The 25,193-nt window shown below is 39.4% G+C and overlaps 1 protein-coding gene across 1 annotated transcript; it reads right to left on the reverse strand.

The window, feature by feature from the left end:
• Nucleotides 1–17,005: 17,005 nt before the first annotated feature.
• LOC125309923 lies at nucleotides 17,006–18,534 on the reverse strand. Its single transcript, XM_048267038.1, has 3 exons — nucleotides 18,470–18,534; nucleotides 18,060–18,157; nucleotides 17,006–17,780 (listed from the first exon to the last, which is right to left on the reverse strand). Exons 1-3 carry the CDS (start codon nucleotides 18,518–18,520, stop codon nucleotides 17,006–17,008), a joined length of 924 nt encoding a protein of 307 aa, XP_048122995.1. The 5' UTR covers nucleotides 18,521–18,534.
• Nucleotides 18,535–25,193: the final 6,659 nt, after the last annotated feature.

Below are 25,193 nucleotides of genomic sequence, written 5' to 3' on the forward strand. Positions count from 1 at the left end.
TGTGTGTGTGTGTGTGTGTGTGTGTGTGTGTGTGTGTGTGTTTGCACAGGGACAGACTGGGACTTTTTACATAAATGTTTATAAATGACAGAGTTGTGCCATTGTTAAGGCATCAAGCAGCATATCTTCACTAAAAATGTAGTAAGTACCTCCTCAATTAATATAAAAACTGAGTGATTATGATCACTTGCTACACTTACTGCAAAATGTTATTGTATGGCTATGTAAATATAAGCAGCAATGCAAAGGCAAAACGCAGTATAGCCTATAAAACTACCAAATTTTGCCTTAATGTCAAAAAACTAAATGTTTAATATTCACCTCACTTTGATCTATCTAATTATACCCCTTGTTGTTGAATATAATTTCATGCTTATACTTGGTGTAAGGAAAACACAAAAAGTTGTTTTTTTCAGTTTGGCATTTTTGCAGATACTGCTCTTTGGCTTTGTACACCCTAATGTGTTATAATACAGTCTTACGTTAATGGGTTGATTGCTTACATTTACTTACATATGTCAAGAGGTTTGGCCTCTGCGGAACGTCTCCAACGAATAGTGCAAGGAATTTCACCTCTTGCCCTTTGTCTGACTGAAATTGCCAATTACAGAGGCACACACATAATAGGTGGGAAAGGTCATGGAGCCATGCAAGTCATGGTGGCAAGGTCGAGTAGAGGTCAGCTGATCACACTGGACCAGACATGTAAAATAGATAATCACACGGAAAGCAACTGAAAAAGAGACCAAGCCACGAGACCAGAGAAACAGAACTGAAGACAAGAGGGAAGGGATTACTGTTAGTATGGTATATGTGGATCAAACATCGTTAATGTAAACAATATATGTTACAATATATATAGGCCTACACTAAATTAATTGTGCAGTGTTCATTTCCTCACCTTTGTCATTGTATTAGTCCTGTATTAGGCCTAATGCTATTTGGACTACCTTGTAAGGCTTAAAGGGTGTTGTTTTTTGTGTGTTGTAACAAAGCACATTCAGGGCCATTTCTTCCATGACTCAGCAAGGCATTCTACATGAGCAATTTAAACATGGATTAAAAAATATATAAAATGGCATGAACGAATGACTATCATTTTACACATTCATAGCTCTCTCATAAGTCTCTCGAATATACATTTGTTTGTTGAGTTTTATAACACATGTGGATATTTGTTGAGTTTGTAATACGTCAGTGTTTGTGCCACATGTTAACATCAACATGATGCAACTATATCCTGCAATTAGCCATGCCTATCTCTCACTGAATCTATTGAAGAGAATTTGCGAAGAGCTTGCAATACATTCATCAAAAAGGCAGGATTTGGATTGGGTCATTAGGTTCAGAACACATAATTGATTTCATTTTGTGGAGCTGAATAGCTTTGGTTTTGGTTCATAATTGTATGATGCATCTGTACAGAGAAGTCCAAAACAAGTGTTTCTACTTCTCATGGAAATACTAGCGATGAGTTCAGAGTGTCTGAAAACAAGCATAAGACATTTTGACCCTCATTGTTATTGCTTACTGTTAGACTTCAATGCTTTGGAATATGATAAATCTTTCATATTTTCCTGTGCATTGTTCAACCATAATTATTTTAAATTGACTCAACTGTTTTATCATTTGCAAACCTTTCCTCTCTGTTATGAATGTCAAATGCTTTCAAATTGCAGGCATTGGGGTTGAATTGAATAATAAAAAAAATTAGGCCGCTCTCAGTTTATCTGATGTGAGTATCCTCATTCGTCACCTCATACTTATTCCTTTTGCTTGAGGACAACTTCAAGGGTTCAGCTGAATTGACTTATAGAGTCTGTGTCTTATCAACACATACACAGAGGATAGGCTGGCAATTGTACCTGAGGAGGAAGGTGATTAATCTCTAACTTCTGACGCTGTTTTCCATTTCGTCTGACTTGAGAAGCTTGTGAACAAAAACTTATAGTAGGGTAGTACAAAAAGGCAATTTTCTCTCAGAAAGACTCAGAAGGCAAGAATGAAAGTTAACTATTTTAATCCTGTGTATAGGATTTAAAAGAAAAGATAATTTCCCCTTGGGAACAATAAAGTATTTATCTATCTATCTAATAAAGAATATTAAAAATACATAAAAGCCTTTCTTGTCCAGGTCCAGCCCCTTGGCCCAGGTCTAGGAGGGTTGGGACTGGGATCAGGGTGGCAGGGACCAAGTTTACCCCCTGGACATTAAGACGGGGACTAAATCCCCTGGACATTTAGACAGGGACTACAACGCCTGGACATTAAGACGGGGAGTAAAACCCCTGAACATTAAGACAGGGACTAAACTGGTGGTGGTAGGAGTGAGGATAAGGTTAGAATACTGGCATCTGAAAGCAGCAAAAAAGGTACACATGTAAGCTGAGTCATTGCAGGACCATGACTGGCCGAAATCGATGAAGGAATATGATGTAGGATTTCCTAGCAGAACAGCACCCATCACAGGTAAAAGCAATACTATGGAAGTGGGATTTGTTACTTGGCTAATTGGCTGGTAGCCATCACAGAGGAACAATCAGTAACAGAGCTGCCAACTCTCACACAATTACCGTAAGACTCACTCATTCGATTGGCTTCACACACTCTCACGCCACACCCAGGATTTCACATGCTGAAGTCAACCAGGTCAATCAAATAATGCCAGGTGACCAGAAGTCCTCTTTCCCCCGGCATGTGCTCCATTTGAACAGAGCTGCCAACTTTTCCAAAAAATTTGGTGGGGCCAACCAAAATGTTGCCGTGTACACAGCTGTTTGGCTCATTCAGCATCACTAAAATCTTGGTTGGCCCCATCAAAATCACTAAATTTTGGTTGGCCCCACCAAATCTCACAAGGTTTTTTTGGCTGCTCTGCAGTAATCAAATTTCAAAACAGAAGAAACAAAGTTATCAAGAAACAAAAGAGACCAGCATGCCTTCCTGAAAATAATTGTGTTTCTATCCAGGTGGACTCCAGTGGCTAAAAGGGCTAGCTAAAGTTTGCTCTTAAAAATGTTAACTACATGATAAGGGCAAACAAACTTCTGTGTTTCTCTCCTGTGTTTAACAAAAAGGATAAATGTTTGCTTTGTGCTCTTTTACTTGCAAATGTTCAACTGAAGAAAGTTCCATCCCACTTTTGAGGTTAAATTAATTAAGTATGGGAATAGGGTTTGGGGCATGATGGAGAAGATGAACCACTTTCATTTGAACTGCATTAGACTGCAGTCAATCAGACTGGACAGGGATAGGCTACTGCATTTGTGATCTTTTTCTTATAACCAGAATTCTGTTGATAATCTTGTGGAAATCTAAGATGGAAATTAATGTTTCTCAAAGAAAATTCATGTTCTGACTCACCAAAAGTAGATACCTACACCAAAGTGAAGATTGACAGGAAGTGAGTGGGAGAGAGAGATGGAATGGGATCAGGATATGACCGCAGGTAGGATTCGAACCTGGGTCCCCGTGGGCACTCCAACCCGTTTGTGGTATGGACTCTGTAGCCTGTTGCGCCACAGTGCCCCCCAGACCTCAATTTATAGCATGAGATGCCAACAGGCCAGGTAAATGTCAGAGTTGTTGAATCTCAAATAGGCTTTCATAGGTGGAACAAGGATAATCACCAATGAAGATGTTGGACTCATAAGAGCATGATAGAATATATAACACAGTTTTAGCACAGCTGGAAACCAATCATCACATCAAGAGCTTGATTGGCAATCACAATCAGCCTGTTCACTCCACTGAATGAGTGAGGTGGGAAAGAGCTCTTTCTTTCTCGGCTCTTAACACAAAGCTATTTAACATGTATTTCTGGAAATCTAGTCACTTTTCCTTTTTCATCTCAAAGGTCATGGAAATCCATTAAATTATAAAGACAGATATTTAATGTGATAACCACCCTCAATCTCAGTCCCTACATTTTTATTAGTTATGTCCTTGTGCTTTCCAATCGAGGTTCTCAGGTTTTACGTTATGACGATAAAAATGAAACAGAGGGAGCATCCCAAATCGATATACGTTTGGAGTTGTATTGCAAGGCTCACTGACAACAATTATAAATTACAAAGGCCATGTTAAGCTTCAAATGTGTTCTTTTTGCCTCTGATATTGTTTCAGAGGTAAAATATTAAATCATGATTGTACTGCAAGGCAACCCTTCATTTGCAGTACAGAGGAGCCAAAGTGACACAAAGCATTTCTGTGATGTGTGATCCATGTAGCATCGTCTGTGCTTTCTAATAAATGCAAGCTTAACTTTAGGTGTTTGATGAAGTGGAGATATCACAGAATACTGAATAGGAACCAAATCACCACAAAGTCTTTCTTTGAGAGGAACATTTGAAAGGTGTACAGCATGTACATTACACTTCCACTGTGCTCCTTCAAACAGGCTTAAACAGATACTCTGTGGCCTTTTAGTGAAGGGCTATATATATTACAAGAAGGATATTGAGACAGAAATGCTACCATGGATCCAAGAATATGTCAATAATTTGAAACAATTACAATGTGGCCACCGTAACTGGTGCTATTAAATAACTTGTTATGGTAGTTCAAAAATGACCACTGCTGTCAGCTTTGGGAGTCACACAGAGGCTTCATAAATAGATACACAGATATCTTCATAAAAGTTATTTGGTTATAAACTGTATTAACCTGAACTGTTGTGTAGAATGTCGGCTTTTGGAGTAAACAAGTGACCTGTAACATCCACTCATTCAGTGGGCATTTCCTGTTCTTATCCATGGAAAATCATCAGCAGCACAGTCTGACAGCAGTACAAGAAGGTAGCACACCACAGCAATAGCAGCAGCAGTAGCAGAACAGAGCTCATTGTGTAGCTAATTAGATTTTAATGGCATCACTTCAGACTGATAGATGCTGCTTGCCAAGAAGAAATAGGTCCAGAATGAGAAGTAACAATGCAGGGAAATAACACAAACTCAAGAGGGTCACTCCTAGAGGCCCAGACCTGTAATCACCACTCTCAGCAATGCTGGTGCCTCACATCACGTCATATCTAGACTATGCACAGTAGGTTACCTTCACACACCCAAATTACACAGTCACGCTATATACGGACAGGAGCGAGACCCGGAGCTATACTATATGCGGTAGCCAAGACAAGGGCCCTGCCAAATTCTGTTTGGACTGACCAACATGAATACGTGTTCCTGGAATGTGCACCGACTGTGTTGTTAGATTACCAAATGTATTAAAACGACAATCGTGATATGAAAGAGCAAACGTTTATTTGACAATCTAGATATGACATTTGCAATGAGCCTGTTATAAACCTAAGGTATTCTCCATACATACACACAATATGCTGCTTCCCATTACATCTTGGGTGTTTGCCATACATTTGCTGCACATCTTTGTGTACACCTTCAAAAAAATCAGTCAGGGATTGACATTTTCATTTCCAGCTCAAAGTTTGAACAGAAGCACCGGAAAAACACAACTCCATCTGCATTCTGGGCATCTGTGTTTTAATGGGAAAGGGGATTAACCCCAGTACACGGCGTAACCGTACAGCATGGAAGGTAATCAGCATACACAGCCCTGTCATCAGTCACAATGACACAGGAAAGATTTTACATTCAAATCACACCCCTGTAAACAGACTTTAGAATAGACATCAACACTCTTAACTAGTGTGTTGAATATTTGTTTATGTATGTTTTAATGGGAAATCTTTTGAAAATTAACACAATCTCAACAAGGTAATATTTCCACGATCCCTCATTGTTATTATTATTAAGCTGTTTCTCCATTATGGCAAAGACCTTTATAGAGTTAAAAACAGTGCTGCCACTTTTGGGGTGAAAGCTGGTGAAGATGAAGTGGGGCCAGCAAAGCTTCCATTAAGACATATAAGTTAATTACGGCTTGCTGCACCCCATGTAAAAGCTACTGACACTTTAGACCTATTTTTTACAGTCTATGCTTTAGACACATTCTAGGTTCAGGAGGCAGAGAGAGGCAGGGAGGTGCAAAGCTTGAACTTGTCATTGGTGACAGACTCTGTCATAATTCATGTTGCCTGTGGTTTAACAACCTTCACACCACTCACACAGCCACTTTTCACATCTTTTCCCAGCTGAACCGCAGTGTTAACCTGGAGCAGAGAAGGAAGCGGAGTGTTTTTCTTTCCCAGACAGAACTTTCCCTCTGAAATATTCTAGTGGCAGACTGACAGTGTGGTGGGTCTTTATTACTCGTAGAGAAGTGAGGAAGAGAGAGAGAGAGAGAGAGAGAGAGAGAGAGACTCTAACTTTTGCATTTCGGAGTCATCCCATTGAATTGTGTGTGTGAATTGACTGAAATGTCAAGAAAAATGCCTACTTGTACAACGTTTTTGCATGTATAGGCTTACACACTGGGCTTGTCAACCAGATAGCCGTATGTCGAGCTAATGAATCTCTGGCCACTTGCTAATGTCGTCTACTCATTCTGTTATCAGCTCAGGATCAAACAATTGGCATTAGCTAAGACTAAATTATTAAGGTACGGTTCACAGTCCTTGCGTGACAATAATGGTGCATACCTTTCAGCTCAACATGCCGGTCTATAGCTGCGCCATTTTTCTGACCCTGTGTTGCGTGTGCACCCAACATAGGCTCTGGATGATTACAAACATTGAAGGGGTCTATATACTTTACAGGAAGACAAACCAGACGCCTGTTTGTCAGTCAAGTTGGGCAAGGCTGCTGTTGCTGGGTGAAGATACTTTTATCTGTTGATGTTCCCCTGTGGTAGATTCTTGTCATTGGGTATGTTTCCGTATATGCATCGATCTACGACGTGATTGGAGGAGGCCACTGACCCGCAGCATCCTCTTATCTCTCATGCTTTTGCTCTGATAGAAACGCTCTCTGAAACACACCCCACCCTTATCTCCTGCTGTGCTGCAGGAGTGCTTAAGTAAAGGATTAAAGCTCAGCCATCGCCTTCTTGAACTTTTTTTGGGTGAACTTTAAATTTCCATGGTAAATTAGCTATGATGTTTAATACTGATATTACACAAGCTCTTTTAGACTGAGATATGCTGGGCAGGCAGATAAGCTATGATCTGAAGTGAAAGATCTGCACCCTCAGATGTATAATTTCGTAGCAGACCCAGCCCCATGATCGAAGCGTTTTCAAATAGAGATGTGAATACTTTATGATTCATAAATGATGAATCATGGGCACTTTTAAAGCCTCAGTGTTGTAATCAGCACCTGATATATCTGTGGTATAATTATGACCGCCGCGCAGCATAATTTTTTTAATTTTTTTTATTTTTCGCATGCCCAAATTTCCGTCAATGATTCCCGGGACACTGAAAGACCGGGGTACACGAAACTTGGTTGGCATGTAACCCCACATGGATAGCATGGAACCATCGTTTTTCGTTTTGATCTGTAGCCCCCCCGCTGGACTGGACCCCCCGAAAGGAGGGTAGGGCAGACACAGTTTTCTGTGAATATCTCGAAAACCGTAGGGTTTAGGAGGACCATTTTTTTTTGTATGTTGATCTCAAGGGGCCATGTCAACCCATTCCATAACCACTCATTTCATGTATAGCGCCACCTAGTTAAAAACAAAAAAGTAAAAATGAGGTGTTGTAATTGAAGGTATCTGTGACCTAACATAGTCAAAACTGCACGAAATTGGAAGTGTAGGATCATTATGACACCCTCTGTATGCACGCCAAGTTTTGTGGAATTCCATTCATGGGGGGCCACACAATAAATTAATTTATGTTACTACACACCAACTGGCCTGTAGGTGGCCGGAGACAGTTTTCTGTGAATATCTCGAGAACTGTAGGGCCTAGGAGGTCCACCTTTTTATGTATGTTGGTCTTAAGGGGCATGTCAACCCATCCCATTACCGCTTATTTCATGTATAGCGCCACCTAGTTAAAAATTAAAAAGCAAAAAATTACGTGTTTTCATCACAATATCTCTGGCTGACAAGGTCAAAACTGCACGAAATTAAAAGTGTAGGATCATTATGACACCCTCCGAATGCATGCCAAGTTTTGTGTACTTTCGTTCATGGGGGCCTTACAATAAAATAATTTATGTGTACATTTAGTGACATTTAAGGATTCCCAGGACACTGAAAGACCGATACACAAAACTTGGTGGGCATGCACCCCACATGGATAGCATGGAACCGCCGCTTTTGATCTGTAGCCCCCCCGCTGGACTGGACCCCCCGAAAGGAGGGTAGGGCAGACACAGTTCTCTGTGAATATCTTGAGAACTGTAGGACCTAGGATGACCAAAAAAAATTTTTCTGTATGTTTGCCTCCAGGGGTGATGTTAACCCATTCCATGTGCACACGTGTGCATAAACAGATACACACGCACACACATACATTTACAGTAATCATACGTATGACACATACTCACACAGTAGACATATGTACGCATGCATGCACATGCACAAACACACAAACGCAGGCAAACACACAAGCACGCACATACACACACACACCCACACCCACACACATAAACATAAACTTGTACACGCACACATGCACACAATTCAAGAATTTTTCCCGTCATCTACTTCCTGAATTTTTGGTCATTGATTCCCAGGGACACCGAACCACCGGGGTACATGAAATTTGGTGGGTATGTAGCCCCACTAGACTTTTACGGAAACATTTCATTTCGTAGAATTTCATCCATGGGGGGGTCTAAAAAAATTAGGTTATGTGTACATTTAGTGACTGTACACTCATTGGTCTGTAAATGGCTGTGCACACATATACACATGCACACACACAGGCACCCACATACTATCGGTATTAGAACGGCCGATACATAATTACAAATTCAGTAGGATTAAAAGAAAGCCAAAATAAATATTCATCATCATCATCATGGCTGCATTTTCAGTATTGGCGATAAGTAGTCGTTTGTCCACTAGATGGCGATCGTTGCAGTGAGGCGTAATTTTGTTGGAAGTTAAAAGTGGGTTGGAAAACAATGGACGCTTCTACAAGGACTGTAATTTACCGCAGCTTAACATCTAATAAGGATAGGAAGATGTTCACATGAAGTGTAATTCCCATTTCTTCTTGAAGCCGAAATAAATCTGAGGATGTTTATCGGACATGCTTGGTTTTTACTGCAGGTACGTTAATCTTGTAATATCAATAAGGACCTAGGTAATGTTACCATTAGCATTGGTTGAGTGATCAGGCCCATTTGATTGATTGCATTTGTAGACAACTATAAATGTGGTTATACCAAGCAAATTGATAGCAGCACTGTTTGTATCTTTCGACTGTCATTTATTGCACGTGCTACAAAATCATCCTGTGCAATGGAAGATTTACCAACGTTACACCGGTCTGATACAGTTTTGCCTATACATGCGTGAGACTGAGACGCCTGTTTATTTTGTTTGAAGTGCGTGCAGGGTGTGAGAGGGGAATCGATGTGCTTTGATTCCAGCTTGGTAGTTGTAGTCTGTGAAATTAAAAAGCATGTGTGTGTGAAGTATCCAAACAATGACACCTTCATTTCATTATGGCTGCTTTAGCAACACACCTTAAGCTACTGTGTAGTGGGTCCCAAGTGGCTACTTCATTCGCGCTTTCCTTGACTCATGGAGCTGCGTGAATGTTTTGGTTTCCAAAGGAGATTTTATTTGTGTCGCCTATGTAACGGTGTTAATAAAGTGCTCCATATAGTTATTGTTAAATCCTGCTAAATGGGTCAAGACTTTTATTTTGGAATTATTCTGTACAGTAGTTGCATTGTGGGTGTCCTGCAGCAGAAGAGAAGTTAACTGCTGCAGGTAAGCTGGGCAAATGAGGGTCCGCATTAAAAGTCATTAAAAGTGTTATAAATTGTATTATATATGTCCTATATCTATTGTTAAAATCATTATGTATGTTCATCCACATAACTCGCGTTTCAGCGATGTTTTGTATTGTCTTGTAACTTTTCGGTTGACCTTGAAGCACGATTGTATGGCTTTAGTGCAAATTTTAATATCACATTTATTTTGTTCAGGCGGACCAGATCTCACTGTCTTTCCTCATGTTGAATTTCCTGACCCATGCAGGTAACCAATTGTATTTGCTGTTTTGATTTTATGTTTCGTTAATGTTTTATGTTTCACTCGTAGCATGGCTAGCATTCGCGAGCTAGAATGACTAGCCATTAACGTCTTTGTAGCGTTCTAAATGCAGTACCGCTGTATCACCACAAGAGTAGAGTGTTTACCTTTTTATGAGCGCTGTTTTGCGTGTTTACTAATGGAAATAGATGAAGTAGTGTTGGTATTTGTATGTGGTATATCGAATTCACTCTCTGATTGAATGTTTGCATATTCTACTGTTTATATTTATTTTATCATACTGGATGATCACCCCCATGTAAGAATATAATTAGATCTAATTAGAAATATAACAGATTTCAACAGATTAGATATATAAGTAGTTTACTTATACAGTTACATACATTTACACATTCACACTCATGTTTTTATGCCACATTATTCCCTTTTGGAATTTATTTTGTATTATTTTATTGACACACCTCACCTCATACTGGACCTGAAATGAAATAACCATATGATTAGATAGAGTGGTGTAGTCTAATAGAATTGTGTCTGAGAGCAGAAGAGAAGTTAACTGCTGCAGGCGGACCAGATCTCACTGTCTTTCCTCATGTTGTATTTCCTGACCCATGCAGACAAATAAACCTGCTTCATCTACCATCATCGTTTCCAAGTGTATCACCAGTAAAACACAACGCAAGTTACACCAGCATAGCCTATTGACAATTTATGTTGTAAATAGGCCTACCTTATAATCCTACCTGTAGCTTAGGGAAGCTAACAGCTTTCTATTAGGATCTAGTTTGTTAGTTACCGTTTTGTCATAACTCCCTGATGCATTTTTGCATTTAGAATAGCCAGAGCGTGTATATCTCAATCGGAAAATTAAACAATATCGGGTGCCGATGGACCAGGTTGGGTGAACCCAGCCTGATCTGCCCGCTATTTATTTTTTGATTTCTTAAAAGATTGAGCTTGGTCTGATGAAAGCCAGACTAGCCATGGACCTCAGTTACACAATGCAAGGGAACATGAATCAGCCTATATTTGCACGGACAAAAGCTCTTCAACTTTGGCCCGTTAAAATGTGTATGAACAGTCTAGTGACGCATTTCATCAAGGCCCATTTGGACATGTCAGTAATTTGCACCACTGGTTAGATGTAAAACAGCATTTCGTTTCAGACTACTGTTACTTAATTTGTGCATTAACAATAACGTTTTAGACTACTGTTACTTAATTTGTGCATTGACAATAAAGTATTACATGAACTAAAGATGACTAAAATCTTATGTAGAAGAAGAAACATTCACAATAAATCCATCCATCCAAAAATGACCTTTGTTTTTGATAGCTGTTGAAAACGGCATGGAACTGACAGATGTTTTTGTTTATACATACATAAAAAATAAATAAATAAATAACATTATGCTGATACCTTTTGCTTTTCCCAAATACAATGTAGCCTACAGGTGTAAGTGACCTTTCATCAATCCAGTTGCAATGTATGAACTGTGAGATTTTAAAGGTTTTATAACAATGCTACATCTTCTTTGGCTATTCTACAATCTATTCACCTTTTCAGCACCAGTAGGCTACTTTCTGTCACACACACACTCAGGCATGCCAAACAAGCATACACAAAAGTTTCAAGAGTGGGGGATGGAGTAAAATATGGAGACAAATTGAAGTGTGATTTATTTTCGCGGAACGGATGTACAGGACTGAGCGGCGGTCATATTTTGTACCGCTATGCGGTACATCTAGTTTCTGAATACATCTGTGTGGGGTCCAGCTGCCTTGAGGCCATCAGGATGCGTGTGACCCCCCCTCCTCCCCCATAACCCTCTTGCCTCATGTAAAGTAGGGCTGCCTCACAGAACATGCAATAGGCTACCTATTGAACTTTGCTCATACACGCACAGACAGCACACACTGCAACACTACATCAGCCACACAGACCTTTCCTTTTTGTTTTCGTGTTTGTTTGTTTGTTTGTGTGTGTGTGCGTGTGTGTATGTGTGCATGCAATTCCAACTTATTTGATCAAATGGCCCATCCATATGAATATATTGTTCTTTGTTTGGCTTTTTCATTGGAATTCTATTCATATCTAGTATTTATTTGCTGTTAAATATTGTATAGGACTAGTGTACCCCCACAAACATTTAAGGGTAATTACAAACTAGCTTGTCACTTCATTTGTGCCAAAATGTCCAATGTTGTATGTTGTGTGATTAACCAGTATCAATATGGCTTGGAGTGACTAACATGATGCAAAAAAGACTTAGATCTAATTAAGTTTAATACACTAACAGTGTTTGGCATTTGCACTGGATGTGATATAATGCAGAGACACCATCAGATAAATAATGTATGTGTTTATTCTATCTCTTGGGTCAGGGCCTGCCCAGTCTCAGTGCAATACCAAGTCTTAAGAGTCAAAGTTTACAAACATGATTGTGACCTTAGAGAGACATTCAGAAGATTCTGGGCAGGCATGCGAGCACATTAGCTCAGGAGCCCAGGAAAGGGGGTAAGTGCACTGAGGAGCTGCAAGCACCAACCCAACCCGGAGGAAGAGTTGTATCCTACCTACAGCACTAACACAGAGGAGCGTGGTGATTATTCATGCGGATAAAACAGAAAATTGTTTAATTGGCTAATTTCGCAAGAGAGCCAAGTTATTTAGTAGTGGCAAGGTCAATAGTTTAAGAATTTTCACTCTATAATGGAAGGGCATATCAAGTGATCCAGGACTGTCGCACAAAAAGCTGTCAATTGTCAACCACCACATCCGGCTATCCATACACATACAAAGGCAAAGTCCACTCCTTGTTTGAATCCCACCTCTTATCGCCAGGCTACAGGGGTGTCCAAAGGCTCGGTGCCCTTCTTTTTGCCATGTACATCACCTCGCTAGGCCCGACTGCCTGCCCTCATGGCTTCTCCCATCACTGCAGTTCTTAGTACAGATCATGGTAGATCTCTCGACTACTGTAACACCCTCCTTACGGGGCTCCCGGCTTGTGCAGAGAAATAGCTACAGATGGTCCAACACGGTACATTCCCCTGGGGTTTATTTAGCTCCCCTGGACAACCTTATCAGCCTGCATGAAATTAAGTCACTAATGCTGGCCTACAAAAGAATTGCTTGGTCTAGTCCCACTTACTTAAATGCGGTCATAAAAGCATATTTTACCCCTTGGTCGCTGCGTTCCTCCATAGAATGTTGTCTGGCACCATCACCCCTACACATAGGGCAATCCAGATCATTCAGTCCAGACTATCCAGTCATTTGTAGTTCCCCGCTAGTGGAATGATCTACCAAGTGCTACCAGAGCAAGGGTGTTTCCTACTCCATCTTTAAGAACCTCTGGAAGACCCAACTGCCCCAGTTACAAGGCACGGGAGGCCTTCCAAAGCAAAACAAGTTATGTTTACTTGATGTCTACAAGTAATGCTTACTTAGAAAAGTTATCCGCTTTAAAGTTCACAGGCCAATGCCCTCAAAGTAAAGGCAAAGTTAGTTAAAATGGGGTTACCCTTACTTTGGGTTGTAACCAGAATATACACAGGCCAATGCCTTTGCATCTAACTAGAAGTGCAAAAAAAAGCAGAAAAAATGCAATGGCTTATACAGTTGCAACCATACAGTTATGGCATATGTGTAATTACAGTATGTACATTTGAGGCCTGGCAAGTCTGTGGTTGAGGTGAGAACTCTTTGATTGCTGCTTGGCGCATACGCTTAGCATCACTTGCCCTGGATGGCCTTGATGGATTTTTTTTTCCTACCACCCTCTGCAGTTTTTTTTCGGTATTCTGGTGTAACCTCCATGTTTCAATCCAGTGTTTGAAACCTGTCATGGAGACCATGTTTAACTAAAACAGCTGATTAAGTTTATCACATTAAATGTTAATTTAAATTATTTCTGACGGCCTGTGGGTGGCTTTCTCAGTCAATAAAGAATCAACTTAGCCTTTATTTCGATTGGCAAATTTATACAGTTTTAGGTAAAATATCAAAGGGCTTGAATACCTAGAATATTTGTTTCTGCTCAACATGGTCTGAGGCAGTGTTAACAAAAACTAAAAAAAAACTTAACATTACAGTGAAATAACATGTTGCTCTATAGAAACATGATATAATTTGGATCACATGTTGTTCCCAACTATATATATATATATATTCAGGGTTAAAAGACAAATAGGGTGTTCCAAGCACAAAAAAAAAAAAAAAGTATATTAAATTGTGTATTTTTTTATTCATTAATGTGCACAAATGTGTTACCTAGGTAAATATATATTTTTTCCTGAGCATTTTGATTATTTTGTGTTTTTAGCATTGTTAAAGACAAATAAACAACAATGGCGAAAAATGTCATTCATATTTTTTCCTGAAATTGTAACTAATTTATGAAAAAAAAAATACATACAGAAGGAACAATCTTAGCCATTTAAAAATTATGAGTTCAGTATATCTCTTACAATAGATTTTTAAAACACAAGAAAATGCTGTTACTCTGTTTTAAATTGTCTGCACCTTGTTTGCATTCTAATGTGTCTTGTGATTTTGTTAGTTTGTATAAAATAAGTTTTTGCTAATGCCTTCTATTCTATTTAAAAAATCAATCAAACTCCATTTTATATAAAACAGGCATGGTTTCTCTTACAGTCACATGAAAAAATATATAATATGAATTGTAATAGTTATTTTAAGCAAAAGTTTCTGTTGTACTGTATGACGATTTTCTGTTGTACTGAATGACATCCTCCAAAGTGTCCCGTTATGCTTCTTGGTAATATTTGGATGTTTTAACTTTAACGTCTTACACATACAGTAGCTCCTTTAAAGTAGCAGTAGTAGAATGTAAATATGCCACACCAATGGCAAGTATGAGTTATGGTATTACTACATAATGAAAAAAAGTAAGGCAAACAGAGGTATACTTGTTCAGAAAAAGCATCATCTTTATTCTGAAGTAAAACAAGAGACTTGTTGCTGTTAAAACAGCATTTCAATATGAAAACATTGTTACTGAACTTGTAACAACTCTTAAGGCACCAGAACACATTTAAGGAAACAGATTTCTTAAAAAAGAATCAATTGAAGTATGAAGTAATTGAAGTCTCATAACATGTGAAAAAATGTGGTCTAATGTGGAATCATTTCAAGTATGTTTCAAGATGTTAATATGTCATGTAAAATAACTTTCAGCATTTCAAATATTTGAAAAAATGTAGTATAATGTCATTTCAATCATTTCAAGTATGTTTAAAAAATGTAGTGTAATGTCACAATGTCATTCAATCATTTCAAGTATGTTTCAACATGTTAGTATAAAATGTGCAATAACTTTCAGTATTTCAAACATTTAAAAATATGTTAGTGTTTAACTAGTTAAAAACAGCTTTTTAATATCAAAACAGCCTTGGGCTTTAACTCTTAATTCATCAGAACAGAAATTCAGTACTGTGTAGAGATAGCATTTCTAATGGGTGTCTAAGGTTTATAACATTTCAGTTCATGAACTGAACAAATGTTTCCCAGTCCTTTTCTGCTAACCTTGAGGCTCTATTTGAAGATGGCTCAGGTTCTCATGATAACAAATTTGACGCCTGTCTTGAAGTAGTAAATTTCATCTGGTGGACTTGGCCACACAAAGTTATTTCTGTTTCCCTTTTGTAGCATGCAGCTAATTTGTACCTCATCTCCTACAGACAGCAGTACCTGCCCAACTTAATGGCAGGTCCTCGTGCTACTGCACAATAACAAATTTGCCATTTAAATTTTCAGCAGTTGCCAGGGCAGGGGCAGAGACTGCTTCAGCTTGTGGGCTGACCTCTACTTCTCTGTTAAAATTAATCTCTGTTGGTGAATCACACACACAGGTGGTGTTGGTGCGGGAGCAGAAACATGATACTTCTCGGTGCCAAAATTTCCCAGGTACCTTTGTGGTGATCTGATGAACTTTCAGTGTGCCTTTAACAGGAGGCAACTTCTCAGGGACCGCTTCATCATACTTGGCCACATCACTGTCAGCAATCCAGAAGAATTTGATTGTAGACTCCTTGTCTCGCAACACTTTGTATAGATCTTCTGGGCACTGTATGTCTCCACCCATTCTTACAACGTTGTCAGCACACCTTTTGACCGCACCACCCACACCATCGGGTGCACCTTTTCCATGATTTTTTCAGAAAAATTCCAGGTAACTTCCTGAAACCCAAGGAGAAAGGGAACTGTGCTGATCAAATAGAAATTCTTATTTCTGTATTGGGTTAAAGGCCCGTCACTCATGAAGTGTACCACAGACACCAATGGATTTCTCTTCTTCAAATCTTCCAAAACAGGTTGCAGATGGGCCCAGACTGCCCGCTCATCATGCCGCAGACTCTTTGAAATTGTGGCGTAGGACTGGGTCTCCTCTTTGGTATAAACCACACTTGTGTGGATGGTGGCTTGTTGTCTGCTTCCTCCAAAATGGAACGATTGCACTTCAGTGCTGAGTTTGCAGCCATAATTTTCAGAAAAAATCCATATGGACTACAGCCTCATTTTCAAAAGTGTCTCCTTTAAAGTCCTGCACTGCGCTACTTGGTGTAACCAGATGTACTGGTGTTTTGCTGAGAGCATCAAGTTTTCTGTTCAGAAGTAGCAGGAGTTCAGTCCATGTTCCAGTGTGTGTTTTCTTTAGTAAGTGTGTGAATGTGCGGTCGTCTTCTACAGTCTTTTCTCTTTCCCACTGCTGCCACTGAATTTCTCTTCGATCTTCAGGTAGGGTCATTTCGATTTCATTATAACAGCATTTGGAGCAAAGACGGTACATGCATTGTTTTTTGTGTGTGTCACACACAATTGCAGATAGCATCTCGGATGTGCTTTTTGTTTTCAAAAGGCCATTTTGATAGAATTTATTCAGAAGAAGTGCCACATTTTCGTGGTCGATACAGGCACAAGTGTTTCGATCACTAGTCTTAGGCTCAGTGACGAAATGGCCATGAGCGGTAAAATTGTCTGTAAGACACAGAGTTTTGTGTCCACCTCCGAGATGTAAAGCGCATGGAGCTCTTTCATTGTTTTAGTAAGGACACGCCTCTGTGTTCTTACCTTGTTTTTGGTTATTGTGTCTTTTTTTCCAGGCAGAAGGCGACTGTTCTCATCTCTACAGAGGAATGAGATCACACTCTCTTTCCTTTGTTTAGCCTTCAACACCATCTCACTCCTAGCTACTTTTTCTTTTGCTTTTCTAGTCTTTTTTGACCTTTTCAAAAGCTTATTTAATGTGTTGCACCTTTGTTTTGTTTGTGACAGTTGTTTTTGAAGAGCAGCAAGTTGTTTATTCAGATCTCTCTTCTCCTTTTTGAGTTTTTTAAAGCGCATTGGTAGTCTTTCTGGAGTGGAAGAAGCCAGAGGAGCATTCACCACATGTGTAGGGGACAGAGGCCTTTGTTCCACCTCTTGTAGTGGTATTGGTTCAGGCTCCGGTATATTAACAATGTTTTCAGGTGGTGCTTCAAATGAATCTGGGGTGAGGTCAAGCACCGCTTTTGCTTGCTTTTGTTTCTTTCTGAACTTCTTCTGAGTTTCTCTCCAATGTTCTCTTCTTTTTTCAGCATCAGCTGCAGAAACATCTTTAATTGAAGGGTGATCTGGATTTCTGCCATTGAGAGCTTGTTTTCTTCTATGATAGCTAAAATGTTAGGAGGCCATAGGCCTAATTAGAATCATGCAATACAAGACAAAATAATTTGCATAGAACATGTAAATGATCAAATAAATCATCAATCCTTTCAAACACATTATACACATAAAACCGTTAAAATACATATGACATTTGCAAAAAAGCATCATGTTTGTCTTACACCTGTTCTCTTCATTTACTCCTGTTTAGAGACTCTTCCTTTAGCTGTCCTACATTAAAATGTACTTAACACACTTTATTCATCTTATTTCAGGACATTACAATCACCTTTCTTTTCTCTTTGCTAGTTTTTCCTCCCTGAGAACAGGATTTTCCTTCAATTTCTGTCTGTACCTAGCTGATCTCTCTTTAACAGATAAGGGCATCTATAAAGAAAAACATAAAAATATTAATATTTATTGTTCAAATTGCTCTTATTAAGAAAGTCTAAAATGGAATAATGTGGTATTATTATTTTAAAATGTAAAAAAGTTAGTCATTGTCAATTTAGGGCAAATTCTGTTGCACTGAATGACTGTTGTGGTACTGAATGACAGACATTTTACTTCAGCACATTTTACAGTTAGCCCAGTGATTAGCCAAAGCTAACACTGACCTTAGCTTAATGACATTTCTACAGTTATTCATATTTAAATGTTAATATCCTTGTTTGTTTACAGAAATGACTGCAATATTACGTTCTCTGTGTTGTACTGTATGACACTCCGTTTTGTACTTTGATGTGCCATGACAGTAAAAGGAGATTTTTATCAAATAATTTTGAAATATACTGACCTTGCATGTGTGATGAAGGGTCCACAGGGGTCTTCTTGTGATGTCATAATTGGTCACATGACTGCAGCAACTTGATTTGATTTCAAAATAAGGGTCTTTATCAAAGTTGTACTGAATGACAAATGAAGATTGCGGAAATGGGGACTGAAAGTGTCTTAAATATTATTAATATTAAAGAACACATCTGATGGAATAAAAATTAATATATTACACATGACTTTTGTACAAATATGCCAAAGCAGAAAATATTAAGTTTTACTGTAGATTAATTTGTTTTTTTTTTTATGTTTTAATCCTTGAAGAGGTAGGAGGACAGTTATGCTTGAATGACATTTTGGGGGTTTCAGGGGCTATTTTTTAAATAATTATGCATTTTCTGAAAAAAGTATGTTAAGTTTCAGTAAACATGTACAATGTGTGTAGATTGAAGGTATGTCCACTCATATAAATATATATATTTTAATATTTATTAAGTGGGGACACCAAAATGTTGTGTCTCGTCTTTGACCCATATATGGTAGCGTTCGCGTTTGCCTAATGCTATCCTCATGCACTAGTAGAAGTTAATAGACAAGCTGTACCGTGCAGATTTAAAAAAAAAAAAAAAAAAAAAAAAAAAAAGACGTGTCCTAACATTTGATTAGCCATCTTGCCATAAATTCTCTGAGTGATTTGGTCGCCTCGATTGACAGTGATAGTAACAAACTTAGCAGAGAATGCGCTAGTTACAATTTCGGCGTGGTTCATGATGCTACACAGATACAGAGTAAAACATGTAGTGAAATTGCATTGGAAGAGACCTAATCTCTCCTTTGAAATATACCTTGAATGTTAATCCTCATTTTGTAAATTGCTTTGGATAAAAGTGTCTAAATAAATAAATGTAAATTCTACCACCTTGGCTAGTCATCTGGCCAGTAAGATCTATTGTTTACCCAAGGAGCAAGGATAAGTCATAAATAGGGCAGGTCATAAGTAGGGTTGGGTATCGTTTGGGTTTTATCCGATACCGGTGCTAATTCGATACTTTTAAAACGGTGTTTTAAACCGGTACTTTGTTTTTAAAATGTTTTAAATTAAAATGGTCTAAAGCATGAATTGCTTTTTTTTTATTGACAAGACAAATTTGAACATGAAATTGAACTATTCAATTTACTATCACTATCTCATTGCTCCTACGAATAATACATTTAAATGTTAAAACAGCTTGCAATGTTTACAGCAGCTAAAAAAAACAATTTTGAGTTACTGGCATGAGAACTTGAATTTAGTCAGCAACTGGATGATAAATGTCAGATACATGGCTCTGCTTTCAAGTTTACCCAGTGTAGGCGGTTTGCCATAAGGTATGTTAAAACCGCTTGCCATTCAAGTGCCAGGTCATGGACAGCGGCATTTGCAAGCAAATTAATCTAACAGAGACTCTACTTTCCAGTTAATTTAGTGTGTCCCCAAATGCTTCAAGAAATGTCATGTCTTAATCTATAACACGCAATAGTTTTGAACATGTTAGGCTACATGTCGGTGTTGAAGTGTTTAGATTCCCAGCGCTAGCCTAGTAGGCATTTTAACAGCAACTATGGCTATGCGCTAACACCAGTCAGCTGATTTTAATGAACAATAACGTATATGGAGATGGTTTCGTAAGCTCTTTGACAGCTCAGTGACATCAGGTATGTAACCTAAACCTACATTATTATGTTTTTGCCAGCTAACTTTTAACATGATCTTCATATTCATTGTGATGCTATATGGGCCTCATGCACATGAAAGATTATCATGTTATTATGTTGTTTAGAACACACCGTGAAAGTTCACCTTACAACTTTGCTGATAACATTTCCAATAAATGCCAGTTAGCGCATTAGCAAGGATAACTGCTTGTGTGTAGTTAGGCCCACTGCTAGATTTTGACAGGAGCTCGCGATATCGCTTTAAAGTAAGCTAGCTACTTGGGCTCACGCAAGCTGTCAAACACTGTCCACTCGCCTATGTGGTGCACCCCTCTGGTTTATACATCCAGTGTTTATGTTAGCTAACTGTATCTGGATGTGTTGCTATCAGAGCAAGTCGTTAGAGATGGCGCATGGCATGCAGTGATGCCTTGTATAAAATAAAATAAATAAATAAATAAATAAATAAATAAAACGCTATTTAAGCACCGAAATCCATGTTGTTATTTGATGCAGTTACTACCGTTTACGTCGGCACCGGTGCCATATTAGAACCGTGTTTCGGTGCCCATCCCTAGTCATAAGTCATCAGACAACACAAAGGTGAACGGCTGCTGAGTGGGATGAGAAGGAATGGGAGAACCAAACAATGCCGCCCACTATATTACATATTTTGTTCCATCACTTCAAGGTGAAACGATAAAAACATTTTCTCCAAATGCAAACCGGGCTGTAGGGAGTTGAAATGACTTGTGAAAATGTGAAATTGGTGTGTTAACGCGGTGCATCAGTCAAGGAAGTACTCGGAACAGGGTTTTTTCCCCCTGCGGTCTAATTGTAGTGCTGAGTGGCAGACAGATAAAGGAAGGAGTAGTTTCAAGGCACCACATACAGTTTTGTGGGAGAGTTTTCAAATATCAGTTGCTACATGGACAAAGAGGTTACCGCAGGTCTATTTCACTCAAAAACATATTAACTCCTACAGCAGAGAGAGAAACCTGAAAACACAAAGTGTTACTATACACCTACAGGAGCAGAAGGGATGATGCCAATCTTTAACACACACACTCATGGTTATATGACTGTCTGATGACCCCTAGTGGTAGGATGATGAAATCAAGGCATAGTTTTAGTTTTTGTTTTTTAATTTACAAATATAAAAACACATTCTTTTTTATTGAGCACAAGACCTCTCTCAGAGATATAATTTTCATGGCTAAAACAGACAAAAAAGCTTAAAGCTCATTCTATTATTAAGAATCTACAACCTTCGACACAAAAGCTGTGATACTTGACAACTTTGACAAGCTTTAAATAAGAAGGTTTTGAGGGTAAAATATTAAAGACCAACTTTACAACAGTCTGTATCCTGTACAAGTGATGGCTCTGGTTTAAGAGTCCTCCGTTATATTTGCAAACATCCGATGATACCAGAGAATGGCGGGCACTGGAGTCAGGTTACGGATGCTGTACGACTGCCCTGAGAGGAAGAGGGGAGATGGGAATAGAGACACAAGAAAGACAGCTCACGTCAGACCAGTTTTACTTCACAGATTCAAGAGAGGCTGTGTAATGAGAGAGAGCGGAAACCTGCTATTCAGTACTGGTTTGGTCTTAGACTCTTCTCGGTTCACATGAGGACTACTGGACCAAGCAAGGTTACTGACCTATCCAGGGAACTTCAACAGTAACCACTGATCTCTAGCAGAATCCATATTGAGCACCTATTACATAACCTTTTAGAGATCATCAGCTACTCTTGGAGTCACCTTCGAGGTACAGCGAGCAAGCAAGTAAAACTGAAACAGACAATGTTTTCCTGAAACAGGAAATTTCCTTCCCAATCAGCTATTTGTTGCTTGTTGTATCTAACTTGTTGGTTTGTGAGAAGTTGAACTTTGCCCCTTCTCACTATATCTTTAGACTTTAAACTAATAAAACTTTTCGGTGAAGCACTTCAAGTGCGGGAAAGGGAGAGACTCCACTCGGTTGCACACACGCATACAGTAGCCTACATGCACCCATACGCACCTTCACCCGCCACATCTCCCTGGCTTATAAACGGTGTTGTGTGTTTGTTTGAAGTATTGTTTCATGTTGTGTAAAGTATGTTTGGTGTACAGTTTGTTTAATCGTTGGTGTCGGGAGTTTTGCCGCCAGCTCGGCGTTCATTCACGCGTCAGACCAAATGTTTGGTCTGCAACGATTTTTCTTTAGTTTTGCCCAAAGCTGTGTTAATAATAATGTCTTTCTTTGTCCCCGGTAACTTAAACACATAGTGTGGTACCCACGGTCATTCCCATTCACCATTTGCATTTGCTGTATAACGCCTGCAAACTGGTATACTCACAACACTTCCTTGTGCTCCGGCTTCCTGGCTACTGCGGAAGCGTGCTTCGCGTTGGGACAGTGCTTTTACCAACATCCAACAAGGGGAGGGAGTGGGGCATTGTGATACAGGGGTGTTTGCCTTGTCTGTTTCTCTTCTTGTTATTATTATGTATACTGCTCAAAAAAATTAAGGGAACACTTCAATCATACACTGGATCGGTACTCTAACACTGTTTGGTTCTGAGCACAAGTAAAAACTTTTGAAGCGAGTGTTTTATTTTGCAAGAACTGTCAGACATTCTGTGAAAGTAGTTTGAGAATGGAGAAAAGGGTGGAAGGTTTCAAAAAATGTGTTTTAACAATTGTGAGCAGTATATGTGGGGAATATTGGTTATGGTAATTAACATGTATTTTTGTAGTACTATGCACCATTGTCATTATGTATATATTTGTAATACTTAGTTAATTTGTTAATAGTGAATGTCTGGTAAAGTAGTTACCTATTTGGGTGGTTTGAGCCAATATCCCCATTTGGGCTAATTTAGGACAATTAGTAGGGTTATTTAAGAGCAGTACCTCAGTTCCCCTGGAGAGCAAAGATAGAGCAGCTCTCCTGTTGTGAGGCAGAGATTTAGCGTTATGCTCTGTGTAAATCTGGATTATTGATGACTGGAATACTGAACTTATTTTTGGTTTGTTTGTTTAAAAGTGTTTTTTGTTAAATAATAGCCTATTGCTTTCTTTTTGCAAGTTTTTTTTGGTTATTTAATAAATAGAGTTGCACCACTTAAAACCTCTCCTGCACCTCCTTTTCCACCTACAACCCCAAGCTCACCTCCCAACTGGTGGGCTGGCTGCCTCGGTCGCTCACATGATTCTACTGGAAAACCAAATCTGCCTTCATCAGAATAAAAAGGCATTAAATGTTACATACCTCGAGGGACTACGAATGCTTGCCCGGGAATGTAATCAGACTTGAGATCGTTGATTTGGACGCGCACAGAACTTGTATATACATTAAAACCTGCAAGAAGAAAAAAAAACAAAACACAAAACGTATTCACTCAAAACAAGTCTGCACGTGACGATCATAAAGATCTCCATTGATTCAAGCGGTTTGCTATTGTTGCCATTGTCAAGGTCGTCACGCGGCCACCAGTTAAACATTACCTGCTGGGATATACAGTGAAGCAGAATATGCGTTAAGATAACAGGAGATAAAGAATTTTCCCCCTCCTAACAACCCTTTTATCACCCCTGGGATTTTATAACCAACAGAGTGTGGTGACAGACACGGCACTTGAAATCACATTCCTAATCCAATTCCCAGGGGTTGGTGTTGGGGTTAGGTAAGGTTATGTTTGAGGGAAGATCTCTGACCCGAGGATGAACTCACTGTGGTCGTGTGCTGGTCCACCTGGGCCGGCTTGTGCATGTAGGAGCCCAGCAGGATCTTGCCGTTGGCGTAGGAGTTGCACACCAGGTCGAACTTGTGGCCCAGTGCCCTGCCCTCGTGCGTGTACCAGTGGAAGTGGTCGGCTGTGATGAGTTGACCGTTATCTGCGCAGGTGGCAACAGTATTAGACACTACAATTAAAGGGCAAGGTGTGTGGACTATGGTCTACATGCATACAGACATCCCCACCACCCTCATTACACAAGCATCTACAGCCGCAGCTATAAATCCCGTGAGGGTCCATCCATCTGGACTCTCAGGGCTGCTCTCTAATCCACACTGATCATTACTGGTTATACAGCATTTTCTAGTAACACATTGAGAACACCTGACTTTCTGTGAGGACGAGCCCTTGAGAGCGATGATATGAGGAAAATAGCTAGGGATTTATTCGTGCTGGTATAGTACATTTGATATCATCCCCTCATGTAAAATAATAATGAGGTTTTATGGTTAATGGAAATTACATTTCATTATAATTAGAAGACTCATTCAACACCACACCTCAAAACTACAACTTTTTACACTGCATAACTATATGCCATGTGAGGGTTAACTCAGCAACAGCCCACACTACTGAACACTTGAAGCCCTCAGATCCAGATATGCACCAGAGGGTCCTATTCCATTTTACCTGACACTGTCAAATTATGTGGCATGGTAATACATTTAAGACGCAGGACACAAGTGAGCGCAGGGTAGGTAAAGGATATCCCCATGGCTGAGGCAGGAGTCAGAACAGAGCTGACAGCTGTATGATTGGTACAGCAATACATTTCCCTTCATAAAATCAACAACAGAAAAAAGATATATTATTGTATGGCATTACATTTGACGTTGGTCCTCCACACTTCTCTGAGCCAGTAGGTGAGGTTCTTCCAGTCGTCAGGACTTAGGGTTAAAGGTCGGAGCAGAGGCCCACAGATGTCTCCCTCCGACAGAGCCATTGGGACCAGCAAGGTCAACGACATGTCTGCGAGAGACGGCAGAGGAGAGAGACTCAGCTAAGTTAAAACAGGAAGCTGAATAAACACACACACACACACACATATTTAAACTAAATACAAGCATGGCAAACCCTCAACCAGCACTGTGAAAAAAGTGTATGGCTTACTTCGGTCTTCCTCCTCCTCCTCCTCCTCCTCCTCCTGTAGTTGAATCATTGAG

The sequence above is a fragment of the Alosa alosa genome, chromosome 16, assembly GCF_017589495.1.
Source record: "Alosa alosa isolate M-15738 ecotype Scorff River chromosome 16, AALO_Geno_1.1, whole genome shotgun sequence".
In the NCBI taxonomy this organism is placed as follows: domain Eukaryota; kingdom Metazoa; phylum Chordata; class Actinopteri; order Clupeiformes; family Clupeidae; genus Alosa; species Alosa alosa.

Bases quoted from the DNA above. Each gene is read 5' to 3' on its own strand.
- LOC125309923 (XM_048267038.1), bottom strand. From the start codon at position 18,520: ATGGCACATCAAAGTACAAAACGGAGTGTCATACAGTACAACACAGAG. The intron at 18,158-18,469 runs GTAATATTGCAG...TTTTCTTTATAG, and splicing joins TACAGTACAACACAGAGAAC to ATGCCCTTATCTGTTAAAGA. The intron at 17,781-18,059 runs GTGATTGTAATG...CTAACATTTTAG, and splicing joins CTAGCAAAGAGAAAAGAAAG to CTATCATAGAAGAAAACAAG.